The following is a 26,306-nucleotide window of genomic DNA, read 5'->3' as shown; positions in this document are numbered from 1 at the left end:
TGCTGTAGGGAAATCATTTTTTTTTTAAGTACTTTACCTTTGTCAAACATTTACTTGGAATTGGTAAATACTTTGCTGTATTTCTTAATTGACTTCTACCCATACAATTTATTATTTCCAGTACTTAATTTCTAAGCTTTCTTATCCAGTTCATTGACTCACTTTATAATCTTTAGTAATTAATTCCTTGGGTTTCTAGATTCCTTAGCAGGTTTTTTAATTGGATTAACTAGCCCATATGCAATATTTTGCTTAAATTATGTAGAGATTTAATTATTTAATATGAAGGTTTAGGATTACATTTCATGGTATCACAATAGTCTATGTTAGAGAGAGAGAGAGAGAGAGAGAGAGAGAGAGAGAGAGAGAGAGAGAGAATTAATGGATTTCCTCAAGATCATTTGATAAACTAGGTGATAAAAGTACCATATGAGTCAGTTGCATCACATAAACTAATAAGTTAATGGTTATTTTCATGTTATATCTAACTCGTTTTAAAAATTCATCTAGAATTCCTCTCAAATTTCATTTCTTAAAATACGTACATTTTGTATATAGTGAAAGAGGTTCTGGTATATCATGTACTCCTTCATTGCAAGTAAAATCAACACAAATGTTTGAAGAGGTCATTTAATGCCACGAGACACCACAGCAATACTTGATTTGTGTATCCCAAGGGCAAATGGTCCATATTATCCATGATTCCACTTCGTGATTACTTGGCAGCACTTCTAGGAGCATACATGCTTTCAAATTAATAGTGCAATAGCAGATTCTAACTTTCTACCACAATTGCTCTTCACATACCAACATACATTTCATAATAAGTGATAATACTGGCATAATGTTAAAGTCTTGTTTTTAAAGATTTTATCCAAACTTTGTTTCAATAATTTTTTTGTTAGTAATTCATATGTTTTTAGAAAGTAATTTACTTGTACTTGAAACTGTGTCTATTCAATGTCATATTACTTGTGTGCTGCAGTTCTATTTTCTTGTATGCAGAAATAATCTTGGATCCAATACGTATTGAATTAGCATTTAATGATTTGGATTTCTCTCAGTACATCTCAATTCATTTTTGATGTAGTGTAATTAATTTTTATCTTGTTGTTGGTTTCTAGCACATTTAGTGCTCATTCTGAATTCAGTAAAGTGGTGTTATTGTTATTGGATGATTTCAATGCTTTTTCCTTTCACCCGTACTCTGGCTTTTATCATTCGATCATTGATACCTTCCACCTCCTCCTGCAGACCCTCTCTAACCACTATTGCCACTCCATTTCTTCCCCTCTCATTCCCTATCCAGTACAGTTTACATCCTTTACTTAGTGGTTTTTCACCAACTCCTCACCACCTAGTCTCAGCAAGTCCCAGGATGTCCAATTTCCTCCTTTCCATCATTTCTACAATTTCTTCTAACTTCCCAGTTAGAGTCCTTACGTTTAGGGTGCCCAGTCGTAAACCATCTCGTAATCCTTTTCCATTGCTTGGTCGGTTTCCTTTAGATCCGAGGCATGTTCCCTTTTTGAAAGCAGTTGATTTATCCACTACTGGCTTTCTAGGCCTATCGCAGCTTCACCAGAGGCCCGTTAGCCGTCACGTTTCAGGGTTCCCATAGGGCCTTCTCAGCTACTGTAGCGGTCCTGGGGCACACAAAGTCCCCGCTGTACATCACCCCTATAGGCAGTCCCCTACTTTGTGCCGTTGCCCATCCCCCATGACTTGGACGAGGGGTTGGACTTATGGGAGACAGGTGGGGTGTACAAAAAAGGAGAAGGAGGAATTTGAAGATGACATGCAAAAGCAGCTAAATGGAGGAAATCAGATTATAATAGGGGACTTCAATGCACATGTTGGCACAGACAGGAAAGGATTCGAGGAGATAATGGGACCAGAGGGCTGGGGGAACCGAAATAGAGAAGGAAAATTGTTGCTGGAATTCTGCAAGAGGAATGGGCTGGCGATCGCAAATTCCTGGTACAAGAAGAGAAGTAGTCACAAAATAACTTGGTACAGTGGGGACTGGTCCCAAACTTCAGTAGTAGACTATATACTAGTGGATAGGCAGATGATGAGCAGCCTCACAGATGTTAAGGTCATTCCATCTGAGGCCTTAGACAGTGACCATCGGCTGTTGGTAGCCACCCTGAGAGAGAAAAAAGATAGGAGGGCAACAGAAATACAGGAGAAAAGGTTGAAGACAAGGATGCTGAAAGAGGATGAACAGAGGACCCAGTACCAGACACTGATCAGGAAGAAGCTGCCAAAGGAAGATCAGAGAACAGTGGAAGAAGAATGGGGAGATTTTAAGAGGGCTCTAGTTGAGGCACCTGAGACTGTGTGCGGAAGAACTAGCACAAAGAGGAGAAGTAGGGAAACCCCATGGTGGAACAACATATGTAAAGAGGCAGTACTTCGAAAGAACAAAGCCTTCAGAGAATGGTTCCAGACCCGAACAGAGGAAGCTAGGGTAAAATATAACGAAAGCAAGAAAGCGGCACAGACCATAGTAAGGGCGGAGAAGAAGAAGTGGTTGGAAAAATGGACAAGAATGTTAGAAGAGGACAGTGAAGGGAACAAAAAAGTACTTTACACCATGGTAAGAAATAAGAGGAACGACAGAAGTGAGTGCCTGAGGATCATGGATAATAATGGAAGAGTTGTGGAGGAAATGCATGAGCTCAAAAAGATTTGGAAGGAGTACTTTGAAGATCTGTTGAATGCCGCCAAGCGGGTAACTAACAGCGATGGAGAGCCTAAGGCAGCAGATGATTATAATAGTGGGGAAATTGATGATCTAACTTGGAATGAAGTGGAAGAAGCCATAAAGAGAATGAAAGGGGGCAAGGCACCAGGTTGGGACGAAGTAACAGTGGATATGATACGAGCAGCAGGAGAAGTAGGAACCCAGTGGCTATACACGAGTGCTGAGGGTGGTGTGGAAGGAGAACAGAATTCCTGAGGATTAGAAGAAAGGAATTATAGTCCCGATCTTCAAGAAAGGGGATAAAAGGAGATGTGAGAACTACAGAGGAATCACCCTGCTATGCCACTGTGGAAAAATCTATGAAAAGATCCTGGAGAAGAGAATAAGAAGCAGTATTGAAAGTAGACTGCAAGAGGAGCAGTACGGTTTCAGACCGGGAAGATCAACAACGGACCTCATATTTGCGGCAAGGCAACTGCAGGAGAGGCACTATGAGTACGGGAAGGACTTAATCATGGCCTTTTTGGATATTGAGGAGGTGTATGACAGTATCTGTAGGGACAAGCTCTGGGATGTGCTGAATGCAAAAGGGATAGATGAAGAGATAACACGAAAAGTCAGAAAAATGTATGAGGGAAGTGAGAGTTGTGTGAAAGTGGGGAGGGAACGTACTGCATGGTTCAAGCTGGAAAATGGGCTGCGACAGGGAAGTGCACTTTCGCCTTTATTGTTTATTATTGTTCTGCATGAAATCCTACAGCAAGTATCAGATGCAATTGGAGATCATAAAATGAAAGCAGTGCTTTTTGCCGATGACCTGATGTTATGGGGAAATTGCGAGAAGGAGGTGCAAGAGCAGTTAGATGCATGGGAGGCAACGGCAGCACAATATGGAATGCATTTCTCTGCAAAGAAAAGTGAAATAATCGTCACAACAAGGAAGAAGAATAGGCCAAATGTGGATATAACTTGTGGAGGGGAAAAACTACAAGTGGTAGAGAACTTCAAGTACCTGGGAAGCGTGATTGAAAGTAAGGGGGGAAACGCAATGGAAATAAATGAAAGGTGCAGAAAAGCAGGGCAGTTCTACAAATGCATTAGGGGGCTTATTTGGAGCAAGGAGGTGCCACAGAAATCCAAGGGAATTATATACCGAACCTACTTTGTCCCCATATTGGCATACGGAAGTGAGACATGGGTAATGCACAAAAGCGACAAAAGTAGAATACAGGCTAGTGAAATGAAGTTCCAGAGGAGCAGGTTGGGTGTAACAAGACGAGACAGATTGCGAAATGTGTATGTGAGGGAAAGACTAAAGGAGGAACCAGTACAGGACAGGATAGAAAAATCAAGACTGCAGTGGTATGGACACATGAAGAGAATGGATGAGGGAAGAATTCCAAAGAGGATGTTTGATCTGCAACTGGAGGGGAAGAGGCCCAGAGGAAGACCAAGGGATAGATGGGTGAAGGGAGTGAAGGAGTGTGTGATGAGAAGAGGAGAGAACTGGACGAAGGTGGAAGAGGGGGAATGGTGGAAAGACAGAACACGATGGGGAGGCTTGTGTTCCCGACAGAACCAGCCAGTAGCTGGAAACTGTCCAAGATGATGATGGTGTTATTGTTATTGGAGGTATATAAAATGTAAAACAGAACTCCCAGAATTACAGTCAATTCAGATGCCATAATTGCCCATGCAAGTTAAAATTTCTGGAACAATTTTTCTGGAGCTCAGCACTCTATGTAAATGAAAAAGAAATTGAGAAAGTTATGTTGGTTAGCAACAAATATAACTAACAAAACTGTGAAAGTGAAGAATCGGGAAATCAACTTCAAAAAAGCTTGTTCGACCTTGATGTACTCTAATTATGGTTTGTTTCTGTGTGAAACTTCACATGTGAGCGCACTAATGGACTTATGTATTATTTTCATGCCTTCTATTACTTACCCTTTAATTATGAAAATGGCCTAGCCAGCAGAACAATGAAATACATGTCAATGTGTACTCTATGGGTACTGTAATCGCTAAAACTGCTCAATTTATTGTGTATAACCAAGTCCACTGAGAGTTATTGGGTGGTAAATATCCATACTAGTCAATCAGGAGCACAAAATTGTGCATGGTGCTTTCATTGGTAAGTTTGAAAAAAACATATTCAGAATGAAAGGGGTTCACAACCAACTTTAGAACATGCATATAAATGTACATTTGCAGGCATTTCAGTATCAGGGTGGTCAGCTTCATGACTTTCTTAAAATGCTCTTCAGGCACAGGCAAACAGAATGCTTCTTCAAGCAGAGGCAAGCAGTCTACACTACCAACAGAATCTGTACTAGATGTTTCATCCAGAAGGCCTCTTGACACTCTGCTACCCAGACTACCATCAGTTACTGCAGTAGCGTTTGAAATGGTAAAAATAGTACCTGCATCAGAGTCTCCTCCAAATTCTTAATCTTCTGCATACCATTATGTAACATCTTTCTAGCAGTTCATTACATGATCAGCCAGAACTCCACCTGCCATGGATATATATCACCTCCATAATATCATTCTTACAGTTCTAAAAGAAACAGTCACGAATGTCAGTAAGAACCCTCTAAGAGAATTAACCAGGAGCTTCTAACACCTGAGGCTTGAACCAACTTGGTAATTGTTTTCCTAGGTTGACACATTGTGCAGCATGCCAACTGCAGTACAGAATTTGTAACTCTAAGTGCATGTCGCATTCTGTTGCATCCCGTAGAGTTTGAGTAGGTCCCAATTCATGGAAATAACATTTTTTTAAGCTTTTAAATTTGACATATTTACTTTTCCCCTCTCTTGATGCACTTGGGTCAGTAGATGTACAAGCCTATAGTTCACAGACCAATGCTAGACTACTGCCATGATTAAGTTGTGAAGTAGGAAGAAAGGGGGGGGGGGGGGGAGGGGGCATCCTTGTGGGTACTGTAGACAAACATGAGGTAGGTATACGCAACCATGTTTATTTTTTGCTAAGAGTTGTTTGTCAGGGTGTTTTGGACTGGTTCTTTTTTGCAGCTCAATGCAGGCTGCATGAAGAAGCAACAGAGAAAATATTGGGGGCTACTTTGACTCTGTAAAGCTTCACACCCATCTTGCCTGCAGCACAGAGCTGAAACCTTTATTGCACCAAAGAAAAGGCATTATTCCGTGTGAATATAATAGCAATCAAACAAACCCGAGTTACATAGTAATTTCACAAGCTACAATATTTCCCATCATACTAGGCAATGCTGAATGCTTGGTTAAGTAGAATCACAGACAATTATTCAGATTTTTACTGTCAAATAACATGCTGTGTACAGTCTAAGACTCTGACGTAGGTGACTTGTCAATTTTGAGACTAACATACAGACTAACAAACTAATCTAAGGTGACCATACATATGCATTACTTTACATGGTTACAATTTAAAAAAAAATCTATGGTTATTTATGGTGTTACGTTACAGAGAGGTACTATATTACATCATTCAAGAAATCTTCTACACTATAGTAGCATTTACTTTTAACATATTTTTCAAGGTCTCCTTAGTATTTTTTAGATCTGGGTCACTTTTCTCCTTACTGATTTTATTTACAAATTTTGTGCCCATGTGGTGGAGTTTTTCATACAGTTTGAGTCTGTGGGTAGATAGCATGTAACTTGCCCTATGTCTGGTCTCACACTGATGCAGGAAGCAGTTGTCCTCAAAATGTTGTGGGTTTCTTTTTGTGAAAATGAGAATCTTATATTTATACATTTTTGGAATAGACATTACATCAAGCTTTCCAAATAGAAGTTTGCAATGTTTATTCTTTTTAGCTTCCACCATGGCTCAGATGATCTCTTTTTGTTGTGTAAAGGCTTTGGGCACATTGGTTTTCTTAGAAGCATAGAAAATTATGCTATACTTAACTATTAAAATAAAATACATGTAATATACGGTTTGCTTAACCGTTGAATCAGTGATACTAGATAAGACATTCCTGACATACACAAGACTGTTCAGTCGACTAAGAATACAGTCTATATGATTGCTCCACAACATATTTTTATTTATTAACACACCAAGGAATTTGACACAGCTTTCAGTGTCCAATTTTTTTGTCCATATGGCTTATTTCACTTATACATCTTGCTGATTGTTTCTTGGTGAAATGAACAGTTTCAGCTTTGGCAAAGTTTAATTTCAAATTATTATTTTTTACACATGCTTCCACTTCCCCAAGTGTCTGCTCAACATGGCGGATTAAGTCTTCATTGATTTTACTGCAGACTATTTCTGTTGAGTCCTCTGCATAAAGGATGGTATCTGACTCAACTTAGCATGGCATATCATTGATGTAATACAAAAATAGTAGTTACCCTAATGTTTAGCCTTGTGGGACTCCTAATTGTATGTATTTTCAGCCAGAGAGGAATTTATTGACACTGTTCATTACCAATGCTATTTATTTTCTGTTTGCCAAGTATAATGACATACAACTAAGAGATTTTCCTTGAAAACCATAACTAGTCAGTTTTTGAAGAAGCCGGTCATGATATACAATGTCGAAGGCTTTGGTAAGATCACAAAAGATGCCTGATACATTCTATTATTGAGACAACTGCTAACTTTTGTGATCAATTCATTTATTGCATGGGTTGTGCTGCAGCCATTCCTGAAACCATACTGATTGCATAAAATAATATTGTTGAATGAATTGTAGTTTTCTATCTGGCCACATGCAGCTCTTTCAAATATTTTTGAAGAAATTGGTAAAAGTGATATAGGCCTTTAGATTCCCATTTCACCTTGTGTGCCCTTTTTATGAATTGGTAGAACTTCAGCATATTTTAACCAATCTGGAAAGCATCCCTCTTCAAAAGACTGGTTGATTATGAGGGAGAGTTGATGCACAATACTATTATATACTGATTTTATTATTCTAGTTGGAACCTCATCACAACCCCCTCAGTTTAAATTTTTTAGGGACATTATGACTTTAATGACATCAGAGCTTGAAAAAGATGAAAACTTAACACTCAAACAATTTCTCTCTGCCATACTAGGAACTGTAGTTGGTGGGAGCATTTACCAATTTTGTTACAACTGAAAAATAAATTATTGAAGGATTCATGTATGGCACTGGGTTCTGTAATTGCCCTGCCATTTATCATTATTTTAGGAGGACATTTTCTCTCTGTTTCACTGCCAACTTCACTTGTTACAACAGACCAAACAGCTTGGATATGTTGTTTGCATTTAAAATGAATATACTGTGTGCAGTAAGTTTTGTTAGTTTAACTACTTTGTAAATTGTTTTTTGTATGTGCTTACATATTTATGAAATTCAAGATTTCGATTAATGTTCACCTCTGTATGCTGTTTCCTCTTCTTAATGCTAGATGCTCTAATTCATTTTGTTACCCATTACCTACTTTTATGAGACTCAGTCCATACTATTAATAAAGGAAGCATTCATTGTATAAGCTCATGAATCGGTTGAAAAGTTATTGTAATTGTCATCTGTCAAAGTGTGTTTGCTGACTGACCATACTGTGAGGCTTATGTTTTTAATAAATACCTTCACATTTTCTTGGCTGAAGTTGCTACATCTATTTGTTGTGGAACCTTAATTTAATTTTGATGAAGATAAAGATAGTGCTGCATGGTCGGAGACTCGTAAATATGAAATATATCTTTCTTTGATGGTGTAATTATAACTACTTACAGTTTTATCAATACATGCTGAATTAATTGCTGTAACTCTTGTGAATTGATCAGAATTGAGATTTAGCCCATTTGTGGCTATCAAATTCTTGAAATGTGAAGCAAATTTGTTATTAGTTCTTACATCTATGTTGAAGTCAGCATGTATAACTAGTTCCTTACACAGATTTTCAGTGTTTAAATTATGTAACTGAGTTTCAAATTTATCAAAGAACACATAGCTTGTATGGTAACCAGGGATGCAGTATATATGGGTAATTAGTTCTGTACGACTATTTTCAAAAATGAGTTCTTTTTTCGGATGGCTAAAATTCTGTCTAATTGACCAATATGCAAGAGCCTCCACACACGTTAGTTGTACAAAAGCTGGTGGCCAGTTTGTAGCCTGGAAGTTTGTTAAGAAGACAGATATTTTCAGTTTTAAGCCAATGTTCATTTAGACTATTACCTTTACTGACTGTTTCATACTTTCTAACAGGATTTGCATAACATAAAGCTTGCTGACCATTCCTTCAGGTACACCTCCAATGCTCAAATGCATAATGAAATTAGTACTGCATACGTTATCAGTAAAGCTTCTTTAGAACTAGTTTGTTTACATGATAAAGTAACTTCTAACTGTGTATTGAATACTTCTTCGGTATTGTTAGAGTTGGGCCAAATCCAGTTGGAATTGGCCCCTTTCACTAGTTTCCCTGCATGAAGGCACTTAAGGCTATGGCTTGTTTGCTTTTGCAGCTGTTTTTGTGGATTATTTTGTCAGCAGCCTTGTTTATATCTGATGCGAGTCTCTTCTTAACAGATCAGTTCAAATGTTGTCCTTGCCCTGTGAAACTAGCTTTTTCATAATCTTTGATGTCGAGAAGTCTTATGTTTTTAAACTTCAAACAAAAGTCGTATGTCAAATTTCACTATTTATGCTAGACCAGTCCACCAGATGAAATCACATAGGTAGATTCCTCACTGTCATGTTTGTAGTCGACAGCAAGAGGAAGATAATGACAATTTTTTTTTAGAAGTAAATCCTACAGTGAGAACTACACAGTCACTTTTAGTAGAAATGGCACATTCTTGTTCGCCACTGCTAAACACATTTTCAAACTTCATTCCAGGCTTAACAAAAGCTGGCACACTCACGTTTTCTTTTGCAGAGTCTGATGCAATGTTTGAAGCATTACGTGCATGGCTATCTCTGAATTTTTGACTTTTATTCCATGATGAATTTGTTTTTGTGTTGGTGAAGAACTGTTCTTTGCAGATTTCATATCAGTTTTAATGGTCCACTTTCGCACATGATTTTTAAGCACAGCATTGATGTCTTCAACACTTTCGGATGCAAGCTTTTTATTGGTTGCATATTGAATATGTGTAGAACATTGTTCCTCATCTACTATTGTTACACAGTCTTTTTCTAAGTTTTCCTTTCCTACCTTTTTAGATGTAGCACATTTCTTGGTGGCAAGTGAGGTACATGTTTTGAAATACTTAAATTCGTCCAATTTTAAACTATTGCTGTTCCCCAAAATTTTGCATCTGAGTTCTAAAGCAGCACATTTCATTTTTAACACTTGTATATCACTCTGCATAGCTTGAATTATTGAGTCCTTGTCTTTGATAATGTTTAATACTTTTTTCACACGTTTCCATTACACAGGCATCACACGACCACGAGTAGTCAACAGTTACCAATTTTCTGTCTATTTTGCAACATTTTTGTGAAACCACTACTTACAACATTTGCACTGAATACCTTTCGTGATTTTCCTGTCACACAACTTAGAATTACTACCACTTTTTAATTCACTTTTATCGGAGCAGTTTACATCTATTCTGATTGGCACCATCTTGAAATGTATATGTTAGAAAACTGAGTAATGAAGAAATAATCTACACCCCCTGATTCTAGGAAGGGATAAATGCCCCTCCTTGCTCCCCTTTTCAGAAGCACATGCCTGTATAGTAAGCCTTTATTAAATTGGACACTTTGTTCTTATTGATATTTTACTGATCCCTATGGTCACTTTAATTATGCTGCCCAAGAACCTTCAAGCTGTGCCAGTCATATTGCATTTCACTTCTTTGTTATAAGTCATGCAGGGATTGATTATGGCTGGTTTACTTTGTTTGGTAACTTGGATGTAACACTTATCCTCCCTCAAATTTTTTATTGTAAGCAGTCTCTCCTCAGCTTTCCTGCAAGTTTGTCCTACAAATAGCTTGTTGAGGAAAAATGGACAGGGCACTAGTGACACATGTCAGTAAAGTAGTGAAGCTCATTAGTTGGACACCAACTACACACTCTCACTTTTCCTTCAACCATTAAAACTTTTCTTTCACTGGCCATACTAATCTAAAATGCATGCACTTCATTACAAATCATTATGGAAACTGACATCATGTGTACTGGTGGCGTGTGAAGTGATTGTCACCACTGCTGTAGTGTGAATGCTCTAGTGTAACAATGAGGTGAGGAGTCTATACGACATCTATTGTTGATGGAAGAGCAGAGAGAAGAATATGCCAGATTGCCGCTTTACAACAACAGATTTCTGTCTACAGTGCGTTGAGTCTTAGAAAATCATTTTGCTAACTGAGGCTGAAAATGAAATTATATATGAGGTATATGCATATACAAGGTGGCAATAATTGAACTATATGAAAAGAAAAAAAACATGAATTATTTACAAACTGTGGTGTGCATTAACTTTATTCAACATGTAAACATCACTACAGATATTCAGATTTAGGTTACGACATGTTCAATATGCCTGCCATCATTAGCGATGAACTGGCGCAGACAAACAGCAAAATACTGCATGACTTGCTGAAGTGTAGGAACGTTTATGCTGTTGATGACCTCATGAATGGCTGTTTTCAGCTCAGCAATGGTTTTGGGGTTATTACTGTACACCTTGTTTTTAATATAACTCCACAAAAAGGTTTCACATGTGTTAATATCCAGAGGATATGGTGGCCAATTGAGGCCCATGCCAGTGGCCTGTGGGTGCCCCAGAGCTAGAATGCTGTCCAAAAAGTTGTCCTCCAGGACATCAAACACTCTCCTGTTTTGATGGGGTTGAGCTCCATTTTGTATGAACCACATCTTGCTGAAATTGGGGTAACTTTGGATAATGGGGATGACATCCTCTTCTAAAACTTTCATGTACCGTGCCATCAAGGAATATTTCACCGTGACCAGACATTGCGCATGACACAGTCACCCATTGAGGGTGAAGAGACTTCTCAATCATGAAACATGCATTACCAGTTCTCCAAATGCTTGTTGACAAAGCCATCCAAATGAAACTGGGCTTCATTGCTAAACCAAACCATGCATGTGCATACTAATTCTTATCATGCCTTGTGGCCAATCATGCAACTTGAACATCCTAACCCAAGCTGTTCAGAAGTAATGACAATTTTATTTCGTGTAGTTGAATAACTGTCATCTTGTACATTAAGCAAGGAAAAGAAGTATGTTCCTTATGAGGAATGTGGCTGTACTGCAGAAATCATCACATTATGTACAAATTGTCATTGTAACCAATCTTGTTATAAGACAATTCAACTATATTTATTTCATTTGTTGACTTAATTATTGTGTGTGTGTGTGTGTGTGTGTGTGTGTGTGTGTGTGTGCGTGTGTGTGTGTGTGTGTGTGTATGTATGCAATATGATATTGTTTTACACATGTTAAAACTTGATGATAATTAGTGACAAACTAAATGTGAATTCAGGAATAATATTTACTTTCAGCCATCTAATACTATATTTCTTAGTGCAGCATATTTAAAAAACCTAATTGGATGTTTCAAACAATGTCAACTGCAGATGGGAATATCAGCAATGTAGGGGAAAGAAAGACTGCTTCTTACTAAAAAGATGACATGTTAAGTTACAGGCAGGCACAACTAAAAAGACATTTACACGTTAGCATTTGGCCTCAGCCTTCATCAGGAAAAGAATAATGTACGCAAGCACACCTTATGCACTCATGACTGCCATCTACAGTCCAAGATGCTAGAGATGGCAGTCATGTACATGTGAGGTGTGCTTGATTGTGTGAATGCATATGTGTTTTCCTTTTTTGATGAAGGCTATGACTGAAAGCTAATGTGTAAGTGTCTTTTAGTTATGCCTATCTGCAGCTTAATGTATCATCTGTACAGTAAGTAGCAATATATCTTTTACTTACATTGTTAATAGGATGTTTCAATTGCCTTTGTGTGCATGCTCAATACTGCACAGATAGACTGAGTCCCTTCAACTGGTGACCTTGAAGTCACTACTTGTAGTTGTCAATTGTCTGAAGAGTTGTTTATTGTCCATCTTAAACAATCCAGGTCAATATTGACTTATAATCTTTGCTATTGCAGGAAGAAAACAATTTTTTGTCTGAATGGCTATTCCAGAAGTTTCCTGCAATCAAGAGCGTATTGACTTCTGGCATCGGTGTGACAGTTTTGAACCATCCCGTCTGGATCTGGCAGAGTACAGCTAATGGAATAAATTTCAACAAATGGTGGCCAGGTATAATATACTCAAGCTTTTTAGTTTGCTAATTACCAGTAATATTATGAAAGTACTGCATGAACCAAGTAAAACATGCATTAAGGACTTAGGTTGGGTGAATTTACTGATCATTTGCTAAATCTAATATTTAACGAATATTAGTATTGTTTAAAAGTGGTTTTGACCTGCTTTTTTGCAATGGTAGGGATTCTGTTCTTTATTATGATAATGAAAATTCAAAGGCAAAAGTCTCACATATAGCTAATTGATACATGATGCAGAGCTACCTGAAGTGTGGGACAGGCCTGAACAAATTTCATAAGGCACTGTGCTCTTTATGTGCCACTGTGTCATCAATACATTGTTAGGACTCTGATTATGGAAAAAGTACTGATAAACATGTGTGATGGCCATATCTATCAACTAGAACTACTTCCTCACTAAGAGGCACAGAAACTACCACCCACACATGGACCTTTGCTCTCCAAATGTGACAGGCCACCATTGGATGTTTGAAGGATGTAAGAAGGAGCTTCTGTAGTGATGAGTTGTGGTATACATGGTTGCATGCCAGCCATAGAGAATGAGTATGTTGGAAACTGCATGAGGCTCTGCAGCCTTTGTGCCACAAGGTAGCTGAAGATGTTCATGTGGAATGAAATATGACCCTTGGTATATCTGCCATCTTCTTTTACAAGCAAATGATACAAAAGCTTACCTTCTGACCACGTGCGTACATTTGCTTGCACACAGCACTTGCAGACAGTACACCACTCCTTCAGTCTTGAAATGTTAGAATGCATTGTGGAACATCTACAAATGTGTGGGTGCTTGTTTAACCACCTCATATTATCTGATTGAAGAGTACACATCTTCAGCACAGCTCTGACCAGTATCCAAGAGTTGTGGGTGGCAGCTGAGTGGTTATGGATCAAGATATTTCCAGTATTGTTCTGTTGTTTCAGTGCCTCAAGGAGTAATGCTATGTCATGTCACTAGTTCCAGCAGTGCTAAAGTGGATCAAATTTTGGACTTAGAGTTTACTTCAGACCAATGCATGCATCTCTGTATTTTCACTCCTCCAACCACCATCACCTATGACAGAATAGTGCTGTACTCAGGGTGTTCATTCACTGTCCAGCAAAAAAAAAGGCCTTTATAGTTAACACTTCCAAGTATTTTTTCCATAGGAAAAGTTTATGCATCTTCAAAAAAGGGCATTCCTTACAGAATGTTTTCTCAGAGAAGGAAGTAACTGAAGTAAGAAGAGAAGTTAAGTGTATGTACATTTTGGTAGTAGTATATCAGCAACAAATGACAGGGATTCTAAAGGTATCAGAAAAATTGTGTCAACTATTCTTCATAAAAAGCTTTCACCTTTCTCTGCTCTGTCAAAGTTGAGTAACTGGATGAAGATTTGATGTTTACCAACTTCCTTGCAATTTTGATATAACAAACTTTGACTGAACTTCTGTGCAGTAAAAGAACTAGAGAAGGTAAACCAATACTACTGTCTGCTGTTAAAATCCAACAAGTTTTTCATATAGGAACTTTGCATCTCGTAGCAACATGCAGTGGAATATGGTGACACAAAGTTTCTTACCAGGCAGTTACTTATTGCTACAGTGTTGTGAAAGAGTATGTGGCAATTCACAATGTGGGCAGCTTTAACCATCCTTTAGTTTCTTGTGTGCCACGCCCCTAATTTACTAGAGATGTTAGTTACAAATCCACTACTAGGCTCTGCTTGGTGGGAGGGATAACTTCTAGTTTTGATAATTAATTTATGTATATTCATATTCAAAGCATAGGATCATGTATTCCTAGGGAATGCTTTACTGTAAGCATAAGTTTTAAGTGAATAATTAACAGATTTACCACTACATTACAATAGCAGGCTCTGACTTTTGCAGAATACATATTCATACACTCATACATATTTTCATCCTTTTAAGGTTATATAGTTTAGCATTTTAATTCAGAAGATATCATTAATATTTATTGTTGAAATAAATTCTCAATCGTTACAGGCAGACTTATGTAAATGCAAAGAGGTTGGGCAGAGATGTCAGTCAAGGCGGAAGTACAGAGGCAAAGATGTTGTTGAATGACGTGAAGTATGAGTGGCGGCAACTTGATATTAGCAGAGGTTGAGGCCTGGTGGGTAACGGGGCAGCCCTTCAATATATTCTTCTTCCCGTTACCCACCAGGCCTCAACCTCCGCTAATTTCAAGTTGCCGCTACTCATAGCTCACATCATTCAACAACATCTTTGCCTCTGTACTTCCGCCTTGACTGACATCTCTGCCCAACCTCTTTGCATTTACATATGTCTGCCTGTGTCTGTATATGTGTGGATGGATATGTGCGTGTGTGCGCGAGTGTATACCTGTCCTTTTTTCCCCCTAAGGTAAGTCTTTCCGCTCCCGGGATTGGAATGACTCCTTACCCTCTCCCTTAAAACTCACATCCTTTCGTCTTTCCCTCTCCTTCCCTCTTTCCTGATGAAGCAACCTTGGGTTGCGAAAGCTTGAAATTTGTGTGTGTGTTTGTGTGTTTTTTTATTGTCTCTACCAACATACCAACACTTTCGTTACAGCATCTTTGTTTTTAGATATAAATCTTGTGGTAATTCATACAAAAATTTTCTTTTGTTTCTACACACAATAATAAGACAAAGATCCAGACAGCACAGTACTCAGAGTTGCTACATTTCAGCATATGGTCAATCTCTTATAACTCTGAATATCATATAATGGCTATTGTTGCATCTCCTGGCAGACAGTTTCTCAGCTGCAGGTGATGATTTTCCACTAAGAAAACTGTTACACATCAGCATTTGCATTTGTGCCACTTACCCTTCCTCTTTATGCATATACAGCACTACTTTTTTTTAACAGAGTTTTACATTTGAAACTAATACATAAACACATGATCACACCAACATAAAATTAATCACTTACTATTGATCTGTAATTGGAAATGAGCATTTGGTATCAATGGCCGGGAGGCCCCTTACGGGGCAAGTCCAGCCGCCTTGGTGCAGGTCTTACTATATTCGACGCCACATTGGGTGACCTGCGCACTGGATGGGGATGAGATGATGATGAAGACAACACAACACTCAGTCTCTGAGAGGAGAAAACCCCCGACCCAGCCGGGAATCGAACCCGGGTCCCTTAGGACATCAGTCCGTCACGTTGACCATTCAGCTATTGGGGTGGACGTTGATCTGTAATTGAGGTCGTGCGACAGTTTGTCTTCTGACAATGGCCACTCTATTTTGGCCTCTCACACAATACATTAAACTGGGGTGCCGTATTTCAGTTGAAGAATAGAAAGAAACTAGCCCTAGGTTTGCTTAACAACCAATGTTCACTGGAAGATTTCTCCTCACAGAAAAAGAAATTAGTGACAGTATCAGACGCTGTTACTATTTAAACATCCCCATATATCATTTTTATGACCAGTAGTGTACGTCTCAATGTTTGAAGTGGGTGACCAGTGAGGACATGCAAATTTACTATAGAAGCAGGTCCTCCCATGCACACCATATCTCAATTTTGTCAAGTCACTGGATAGTGCTGGCATGCCGTTGTCAGTTATTATGATTTCTACTATGCCATCCTGCAAAATGTCCCATAACTACTCAAGTACAACACATTATTTTGCAGTGCTCCAGCTAAAAGCAATAGAGTGAAAATATGAAATACACTAGTTCCAAAATTAAAGCAACAAACCCCTACTTCCCTGTCCTGTGTCTGATTCGTGATATAATCATACAAACTGTAAACAGATGTCCATGCGATTGTGTTCCGCACCATTCAGGTCAATGAACAACCATGTGAATGGTCAAATCAGGGCACCTATCATGTGAGGTAGTGTTTGCTTCGTACACAGTCATATATGGTGCTATATGGCACAGTGAATATACCTACCAGACTCTTTGTAGTGGGGGAACATAGGAAAATGATGTGGCCTGATGGCTTAATGTGAAGCAGTCTATTGTTTTTTGGATGTGGCGACAGTTCATAGAGATCGGAACTGTATCCCAAAGACCAGACCAAGGCCAACCAAATGTGACATCAGAAAAAGCAGACCATTATTTGGCTGCAGTGAACAATGGTCCTGGCTTAGTACTGCATGTCAACTGTCATCTTACATTGCGGCATCTGCTGGATGTATTGTATCAAGGCAAATGGTGTACAGAAGACTTCTGCAGAGTGGCCTTTGTTGCTGGAGACATGCTGTATGTGTACCGGTACCTCTGACTTGTATCCACTCAAGGGAAAGTCTGGAGTGGCACTGTCAAATTCCACCTGGACGGTCGAACAGTGGGCCAATGTTCTTTTCACAGATGAGTTTCAATTTGATCTGGAGAGTGATTCTCAATGGATACACATCTGGAGGGAATGTGGAACATGATTTTGGGGCCCAAAATTGTGGAAAGATACCAATATCAAGGAGGGTCCCAAATGGTGTGAGAAGGGATTTTGCTGACCACTTGAAACCTCTTTGTGAACTTGTACAGTTAAATCAGCAAGGTTTACCAGCTGTTAGGTATCATGTCAAGATTTGGGACCTCATGTGGGGTTGTTGCAACATGCTGTAGGCCCAGACTTCATACTGATGAATGATAATGTTCGACCTCATAGAGCATGGGTGGTTGATATTTTCTTCGAAAAGGAAGAATTTGCATGCATGGCATGGCCTGCTCACTCTCTCAATTTGAATCCCACAGAGCAAGTCCAGGATGCATTAGGGACACAGGTTGCATGATGTTAGCATTCAGCAACCACTCTCCAAGACTTGCGAGCAGCTCTGCAGGAAGAATGGAAATTATTGCCTCAACATGAGATTGATGACATTATTTACAGCATGACCCATCATTGTCAGGCCTGTGCTGCTGCCAGAGGTGATCACACCCCATCCTGAGCACATTAACCAGTTGTCAGAATCTGTGTCTAAATTCATAACTGGGAAAAAATGAAGAGCATATTTGTCTGCCATTATGCATGTTGCTGTTGTTAAAATTGAGTATATCTTACATTGTTTCTACATTATTATCACCTGTTTATACTGTTTTGTGGCAAAATAAATGCATCTTTGCAAAATTACTGTTTGTTGCTTTAATTTTGGACACCAGTGTATAAGCATATGCAATGAATGTTTCCAGCTACACAGGAACTTCTCAGGTTGTGTTTTAAGTGCCTGGCTGTTTACGCTAACTACAGAGTGGGAGTGAGTAAATTTCTCTGTGACAAGATGATTTAGTCATTAACAATGTTGTGGTTTTAAGACAAACAACTGTACATAAAAAGTAAAATAAAGCACTTTTCTGGATACATAAACACAATTATTTTCAAATGTATAAGTAAAGAAATAGTGGGTTCCAAACAAAATCAACCAAGTTCTACATATACAATCTTTCTTTCACATATGAGCTGTTTACTGTGCACTATGATCAAAATGTTCAACACATTCAGTGAAAGCTGCAGATTTTAATCTTATCGAATCATGTCTTCTCCTTCTCCCCAACTTTTCAACCTTTCAGTTGTCTATAGCAACATTTGAAAAACACCAATTCAAGTCCAGAAATATTATATTGTGCTTTCTTGAAGATACGGGATGACAACTCAAACTGAAATGTTACGTTAAGTCATTCAATCCCCGGATGAAGATGGCGCTGTGTGTAGGTAGTGAACTGTATACCTCTGAAAGTAAATCAAAAAATAATGTAGAAAAGTGTACAAAATATGTTAATTTTGATATATATTGTGATGATAACTGTATTTCATGCTTCATTGTATCAAAAGTTACTGAAAATATTGCGGCAGAAGTAAACAGAAAAAGTGAATTACTAGTGTGACGCAAGCACATATTCACATGAGTATAACCGCCATGTAGTGTCTGAAAATTTAAACTCGGAACTATATTCCTGCGAAAAGAGAGCAAATAAAGGTATCATGTGTTTTAACTGTAAGATTATTTATTATCTCAGTAATGTGAATGCTAATCTAAGTCAGAAAATATGGTTCTGCTCAAAATGTGAAAACAAAGAATTAGGCATAAAGCTAAATGAATACAGATCCACTGCCAAAATTATTTCAGTGGTACTTCAGCAAATATCACACTTAAAACAAAAAATAATACAGCATGAAGCATTTAGTGCATCGGAAGAACTCAATAATGGTAAGACCCAAAGTACATAAAATGAAAATGAAAATTTTTGTGCAAATCTTTGCAAAAAGTGTTCCAAAAAGACAAGGAATGGTGTCGTATGTGTGTGCTGCAAAAGCACATTTCATTATCGATGTGGCAAACTAGAACCCTCACTAAAGAATAATGTACATTACGTACAAGTGTGGAAGTGTGAATTATGCAGGCTGAATAAGAACAGCAGTCCAGATCTCTCCAAGACTTCTGATATAAACATCATAATTAGTGCTAGCCAGTCATACAAGTGAAAAAGGGTTCTAAGGATTATAGTGTTTACAGTGACAAAACCCTTTCATCACAATTTATAGGTGAAGGCACACATAATCGGCATATGACAGACATTCAAATAAGTGGTGCTAAAGTGAATAACAGCTCTGAAGATAATTAGTCCAACCAACATGCAGCTACTCTCGAACACCATCACCCACAATCTCAAAGCTGCAAGTAAGAAAAATCAAGAAGAAAACTGATGCTTATTGCTGACAGTCATGGGCACAGAATCACCTCTCATATGCTAAATGAGGCATCTACGACGATTGCTGCTACGGGATTCATCAAACCAGTTGCAGGTTTAACTGAACTGAGGAAACATGCAAACTTGGCAGAAGTCAGTAAGTTATCCACAAATGATTACGTTGTGATAATTGAAGGACCAGAAGATATCTTTAAAAACGAAACACCAAATGCCTGTCAGGAACTTAAGGAATGTTTGAGTCACAAAACTCATACTAATGTTGTTGTTCTCAATACCCCTCATTGTCATGATCTAGCACAATGGTCATGCGTGAATCATGAAATAAGTGCAGCTAATAAGCAATATAAATCAGTTGCTAAATACTTCAAAAACATTACCATAGTGAATATAAACAATATTGGCCACCAATTTCACATGACGTTATGGTAAGTCATTCAAACCCTGGCCTGGGAAAATGACTTGTAGCGAATTAAGTGATGAGTGAAATAGGAAATAAGCCTCAAGAGATAATCACATGGTCAATATTGTTAGATGACCATCAGCAATCTGTTTCTAAGGCTTTTTAAGGCTAAATGTTAGGTCTAGTGATAATCCAAGATGTAATAATTTACCAAACAGGCTGAGTTTATGGGGAGATGCTAAGCTATCAAAGTGTAGTTACGAACCAAGAAAAACCAGTAGTAGTAGTAAACTCCATGTGTTCCACCAAAAAATTTGTGGTCTCAGAAACAAACTGGAGCTTCTAAATCTTGATGTTATTGATGTTGAATCTGTAAACCATACACAAGTAATATGTCTTACAGATCACCATATGAGAAGTTGAACTGAAATGCCTCAAACTGATGGATACTCATTAGCAGCCATCTACTGTAGATCCATAAAGGAAAAAGGAGGGACTGCAATCGATGTTAAAACTAATGTAAAATATAAATCCCTAGATATAAGTACTTACGGTGTAGATTCTCACTTTGAAGCCTGTGGAACTGAAATTACTAAAATAACAAGTCATTTATAATTTTGGCAGTTTACAGGACCCCTGAAGGGAAAATATGTATCTTTATAAACCATTTGGAACAACTTTTGAACCAAAGATATTCAAAACAGAAGGATTAAATTATCATGGATGATATAATATTAACTTCTTAACTACAAATAAGAGCAGAAGAGAACTAGAACACCTGATGGAATCATTTAACCTGATTTCAGTAGTTAACTTTCCCACTAGAGTACTTGTAAGAGCCTAATTGATAATATATTTCTGGACAGACACAGAAGCAGCAGTATTTTTGTAAGTCAAATTCTCAATGGTCTGTCAGATCATGATGGTCAGCTACTTGTAGTAGATGATATCAAACTGTGTGATAAAAACTCCTTTTAAAACTGTCAGGCCAATCAATAATGATAACTTAGAAATCTTCAACTTTCTCTTACAGCAGAACGACTGGACCCCTGCATTTATAGAGAGGAATATTAATGAAAAATTTAATCTGTTCTCTATTGAGTTTGTGTCATTATTTGAAACTGTACTCCCAAAAATAATCTTGAGAAACAATCCTTAGAAAGCAAAATGGAAACCCTTGATTACTAAAGGGATCAGAATTTCCTGTAGAACAAAAAGAAATTTATATGAAACCCTAAGGTAATCTAATGATCCCATTGAAAAGGAGGACTATAGATTGTACTGTAATATTTTAAAAAGAGTAATAAAAAATCCAAAACTATGTATATCAGAAACTGATAACTCAAACAACAAATCAAAAATAGTTATAAAAAGGGAGAGTGGTAAAAAAGTAGAGTACATGACTGACATAGAATTAATTCAGGATGGAAATATTGTAAAAAAATACTGAGGAAGTTGCTAATATCTTCAATGGCAACAAAATTAAAACACTACAAAAACAGTCACCCAATCAGAAGTAACATACACAAGTGAAACCATCTTCAAAACAACTAACACTGCACAAACAGACAAAATACTCAAAATAGAGAGAAGAATCATCAGAATGAGCATCAACAAATCGTGCCAGAAAGATGGACACTGGAGAGTAGCTACAAATGAAACAGTCTACAAGGAAATAGAACTGGTAATGAGTACAATCAGAAAGAAATGCATTTCATTTTTTGGACATCTAATCAGAACATCAGACAACAGGATCATCAGGAGAATAATAGAAAAATTGTGGAATAGTAAGTGCAACATTAAGTGGATTACAGAAATCGAGGAAGATATGGATGAGCTACAGATAACATTGGAAGACCTAAGAAACAAAATTGACAAAATGAGGAAACTCGCAGACAAACAAACCAGACTGCAAATGAGAATCAACAAACAGACAATAGGAAGGATGATTTCCGATGAAGAAAGAAAGATGAGATCCGAGAAAATGAAGAAGTACTGGGCTGACAGGAAACTGAAAAATTCTTCATATAAAGTTGGCCAGAGTGGTCCAATGAAGGTCATAAAATAAAAAAAAAAAAAAAAAAAAACATAAAAAACATTTTTTAACAGCTGCAGAAAAAATTGCTGTGAAGGCACAGTGGATGATGCGATAGCCCTTCTGCGTAAAGCTAACAATGCCAGAGTTTGACAGATGCAGATAACCCCCATAACAATCAGTGAGATCAATAAAACAATCAGAGATATGAAGTCAAAAAACTCTTGTGGGGTTGATAATATTTCAACTAAGATACTCAAGCACTGCCATGGCTATATAAATGCAGTCTTGTGTCACATTTTTAAAGAATCCCTAAAACAAGGTATTGTTCCACTTAGATTAAAATATGCTTGTGTGAAACCACTTTTCAAGAAAGGTGAAAAAACTGATGTAACAAACTACCGCCCAATATCTGTGCTAACAAGTATTTCAAAGGTCCTCGTGAAACTGGTATACAGGAGAATTGTTAATCACCTGAACAACCATAACATTCTCAGTCAATGTCAGTTTGGTTTCTCGCAGGGCCTATCAATTGATGGTGCTATTTTATCTTTCACCAATCAAATTATTGAATCTCTTAACAGAAAATTGGCACCAATTGGAATCCTGTGTGACCTATCCAAAGCTTTTGACTGTATCAACCACAAAATTCTGCTAAGTAAAGCAGACTGGACATGTTCTGAGGCATCAAGGGATCACAAATTTAGCATTGGAGGGCAGTGTGGAGGGTAAAAATCGTTGAGGGAGACCAAGAGATGAATACACTAAGCAGATTCAGAAGGATGTAGGTTGCAGTAAGTACTGGGAGATGAAGAAGCTTGCACAGGATAGAGTAGCACGGAGAGCTGCATCAAACCAGTCTCAGGACTGAAGACCACAACAACAACTATGGGTTAAGTGGAATAATGGGAACATGGATTAAATACTGCCTTACAGATAGTACATAGGAGCAAGTTTTTATTATACAACCGAGTTAGCCATGCAATGTAAGAATAAATGAAACTACTTGTTGCTGTAATGTTATATTGTTGGTCAATTACTTTGATATTGTTAATCTGAGTGTGTACATATAAGTGTTAATTCTGATGTATGTAATATGTTTTTATTTCTTCAAATGTCCCATGTTGTTACAATGCGTATTGTCATGAATTAACCATATCGTGTGTTGCTGTATGGCTAACATTGTAAAAATACTGATCGTTCCATATCCTTGCAACTTCATTGTTATCAGCATCAAAAGAACTCACAATAAAATATTAAAAACAAATAAATAATAAAACAAATTATAAAACAATACAATTTTGCATGTCTCCAGATTGTTTTTGAGATGAATCTGCTGCTTGCATTGATGAGATACCCTGACAAATATTCCTACATGTGATTACAATAACATGTTTTACCATTATTTACATCTTTTCACATGTAAAAATGTGACTGAGGACACTTAAGCTGTTCATTTATATGTTCAGCTCAGTATAGACAAAAATAAACAGTTAAAATTTTTAGTGAACAAAAGAGGCTACAAGGAGAACTGACACTGGATCAGTGGAAGAGAGCAATTGGGGTGACACTTGCTACCTGCTCTGTGTCAGAATAAAGTTGTTCACAAATGTTTTATGTTAGTTGACAAAAATCAGAATGTTAAGTGCTTCCATCAACATGGCTAGTTCAGACCAATCATGGCAGTTTACAAATAATATCCAAAAGAAGCTGAATGGTTGAACAACAAGAAATATATTAAATAGCCCACAGCATTTCATGTATTTCTTTTCCTTTGCAGTGGAAGAGAAAAGAAGGCATACTTGCCATGGTTTTCTAGTTTATTTTAAATATGACAGAAGAAATGGTGAGAAGTGCTCTTTCAAAATGAAGAAATGGTATTGTTGAACAGGACAAATGTGGCAAACATTGACCATGTAACAAAGTTTCAGAGAGTGATGATGAATATATGAGGCAGTACATCCCATGTCATCCATCTACATCTATACTTATACTCTGCAAACCAAAGTATGTGAAGAGCAGACACTTAGAGATGGATGCAAACTATCCTGGAAAGCCTAGTTCGAAAAATTCCAAGAATGACAAGTTAGGAGTCTGTGAATGTTGCAAACTGTACATTTTCTTTGCTTTCTCAGGGCTCTTTTTTCGTAACACTGAACGATAATTTCACATCACAAAATTTCTGCTACAACAGAACAAGAGAATAACATGACAAAATGTAACATGGTAACATACTGTGACTACCACATAATACATTTATTATATTTACTTGTAAATTATAGAGTGCAGCAATCAGTTGTCCTTTTTAAATTTTAATATGCAGATCCATATTTTGGCTAGAAGCTAGCCATTCTCAATGCACTATTATTTTTGCTCAAAGCATGTAAGTCCCTGTTGATTGGTTGAGTAGTATTCAATGAACTGTGGGTGAAAGCCAATCAACAGGGACTTATATGCTTTGAGTGAAAATAATAGTGCATTGAGAATGGCTAGCTTCTAGCCAAAATCTGGATCTGCTTATTAAAATTCAAAAGGGACAACTGATTGCTGCAATCTATAATTTACAAGTCAATATAACAGTCTCTGAGTGCAACCATTTTCCGGATGGAAGGTAACCTGATGGACATTTATTACATCTATAAAAAGAGTCATGTACACTCATGCTCATAAATTAAGGATATTGCTCATACATGGTGAAACAATCTTCTGGTGGCCAGTTTGTGGGTTTAAATCACCTCAGGGTATGACCATGCGGTGCATTTGACCTGCGGTCATCACACGGTGGCGCTGGCAGCAGTCCACATATGCAGAGGTGTGTTGGTGCATGTCAGAGTACGGTGCAGCGAGTAAGTGTGCAGATGTTTTCAGACATGCTAATGGTGACTGTGTGTTGAAAATGGCTTGAAGAATACATATTGATGACCTTATGAGGGGTAGAATACTAGGGCAACTGGAGGCTGGTCAAACACAGCAGGTCGTAGCACAGGCCCTCCGTGTGCCACAAAGTGTGATCTCAAGATTATGGCAATGATTACAGCAGACAGGAAACATGTCCAGGTGCTACAGTATGGGACATACACAGTGTACAACACCACAAGAAAACTGATATCTCACTATCAGTGCCCGCAGGCGGCCACGTAGTAATGCAGGTAGCCTTGCTTGGGACCTTACTGCAGCCACTGGAACAGTTGTCTCCAGACACACAGTTCTACAGATGACTGAACAGACATGGTTTATTTGCCTGGAGACCTGCAAGGTGCATTCCACTGACCCCTGGTCACAGGAGAGCCCGTAAAGCCTGGTGTCAAGAACACAGTCCATGGTCATTGGAACAGTGGTCTCAGGTTATGTTCATGGACGAATCGAGGTACAGTCTGAACAGTGATTCTCACTGGGTTTTCATCTGGTATGAATCAGGAACCAGATACAAACCCCTTATTGTCTTTGAAAGGGACCTGTATGGAGGTCATGGTTTGATGGTGTGGGGTGGGATTATGATTGGTGCACGTACATCCCTGCATGTCTTTGACAGAGGAACTGTAACAGGTCAGGTGCATCGGGATGTTATTTTGCACCTGTATGTCCACCTTTTCATGGGTGCAGTGGGTCCCACCTTCCTCCTGATGGATGATAATGCACAGCCCCACCGAGCTGCCATTGTGGAGGAGTACCTTGAAACAGAAGATATCAGGTGAGTTGAGTGGCTTGCCTGTTCTCCAGACCTAAACTCCATCGAGCATGTCTGGGATGCTCTCAGTCAATGTATCGCTGCATGTATTCAAACGCCTATGACACTTCAGGAGCCCCCACAGGCACTGGTGCAAGAATGGGAGGCTATACCCAGCAGCTGCTTTACCACCTGATCCAGAGTATGCCAACCCATTGCGCGGCCTGTGTACGTGTGTATGGTGATCACATCCCATATCGATGTCAAGGTACATGCATGGGAAACAGTGGCATTTTGTAGCACGTGTTTCGGGACAGTTTTCTCAACTTATCACCAATACCGTGGACTTACAGATCTGTGTCATGTGTGTTCCCTATGTGCCTATCTATTAGCACCAGTTTTGGCTAGTGCCACATTGTGTGGCACCACATTCTTCAATTATTCTTAATTTATGAGCATGAGTGTAGTACAGGCCACTGAAGATGGTTCACAAATAAAAGAAGCCTTCAGTTAGTTGCATAGATGGAATGTGCATCCACTAATTAAGAGTTCTACTTATCCAAGTGCTGTA

At 38.2% G+C, this 26,306-nt stretch overlaps 1 protein-coding gene across 2 annotated transcripts in view; it reads left to right on the top strand.

The window, feature by feature from the left end:
* Positions 1–26,306, top strand: part of LOC126191321 (serine protease svh-1-like) — a 457,777-nt gene that overhangs the window by 186,478 nt on the left and 244,993 nt on the right. For both annotated transcript variants that reach the window (XM_049932162.1, XM_049932154.1), the window contains exon 6: positions 12,803–12,956. In XM_049932162.1, coding sequence (XP_049788119.1) covers positions 12,803–12,956 — 154 coding nt within the window. The remainder of the gene's footprint in view (positions 1–12,802; positions 12,957–26,306) is intronic.

The sequence above is a fragment of the Schistocerca cancellata genome, chromosome 1, assembly GCF_023864275.1.
Source record: "Schistocerca cancellata isolate TAMUIC-IGC-003103 chromosome 1, iqSchCanc2.1, whole genome shotgun sequence".
Lineage (NCBI taxonomy): Eukaryota > Metazoa > Arthropoda > Insecta > Orthoptera > Acrididae > Schistocerca > Schistocerca cancellata.
Note: the sequence above shows the minus strand (reverse complement) of the source record. Positions and strands in the feature narration are given on the sequence as shown.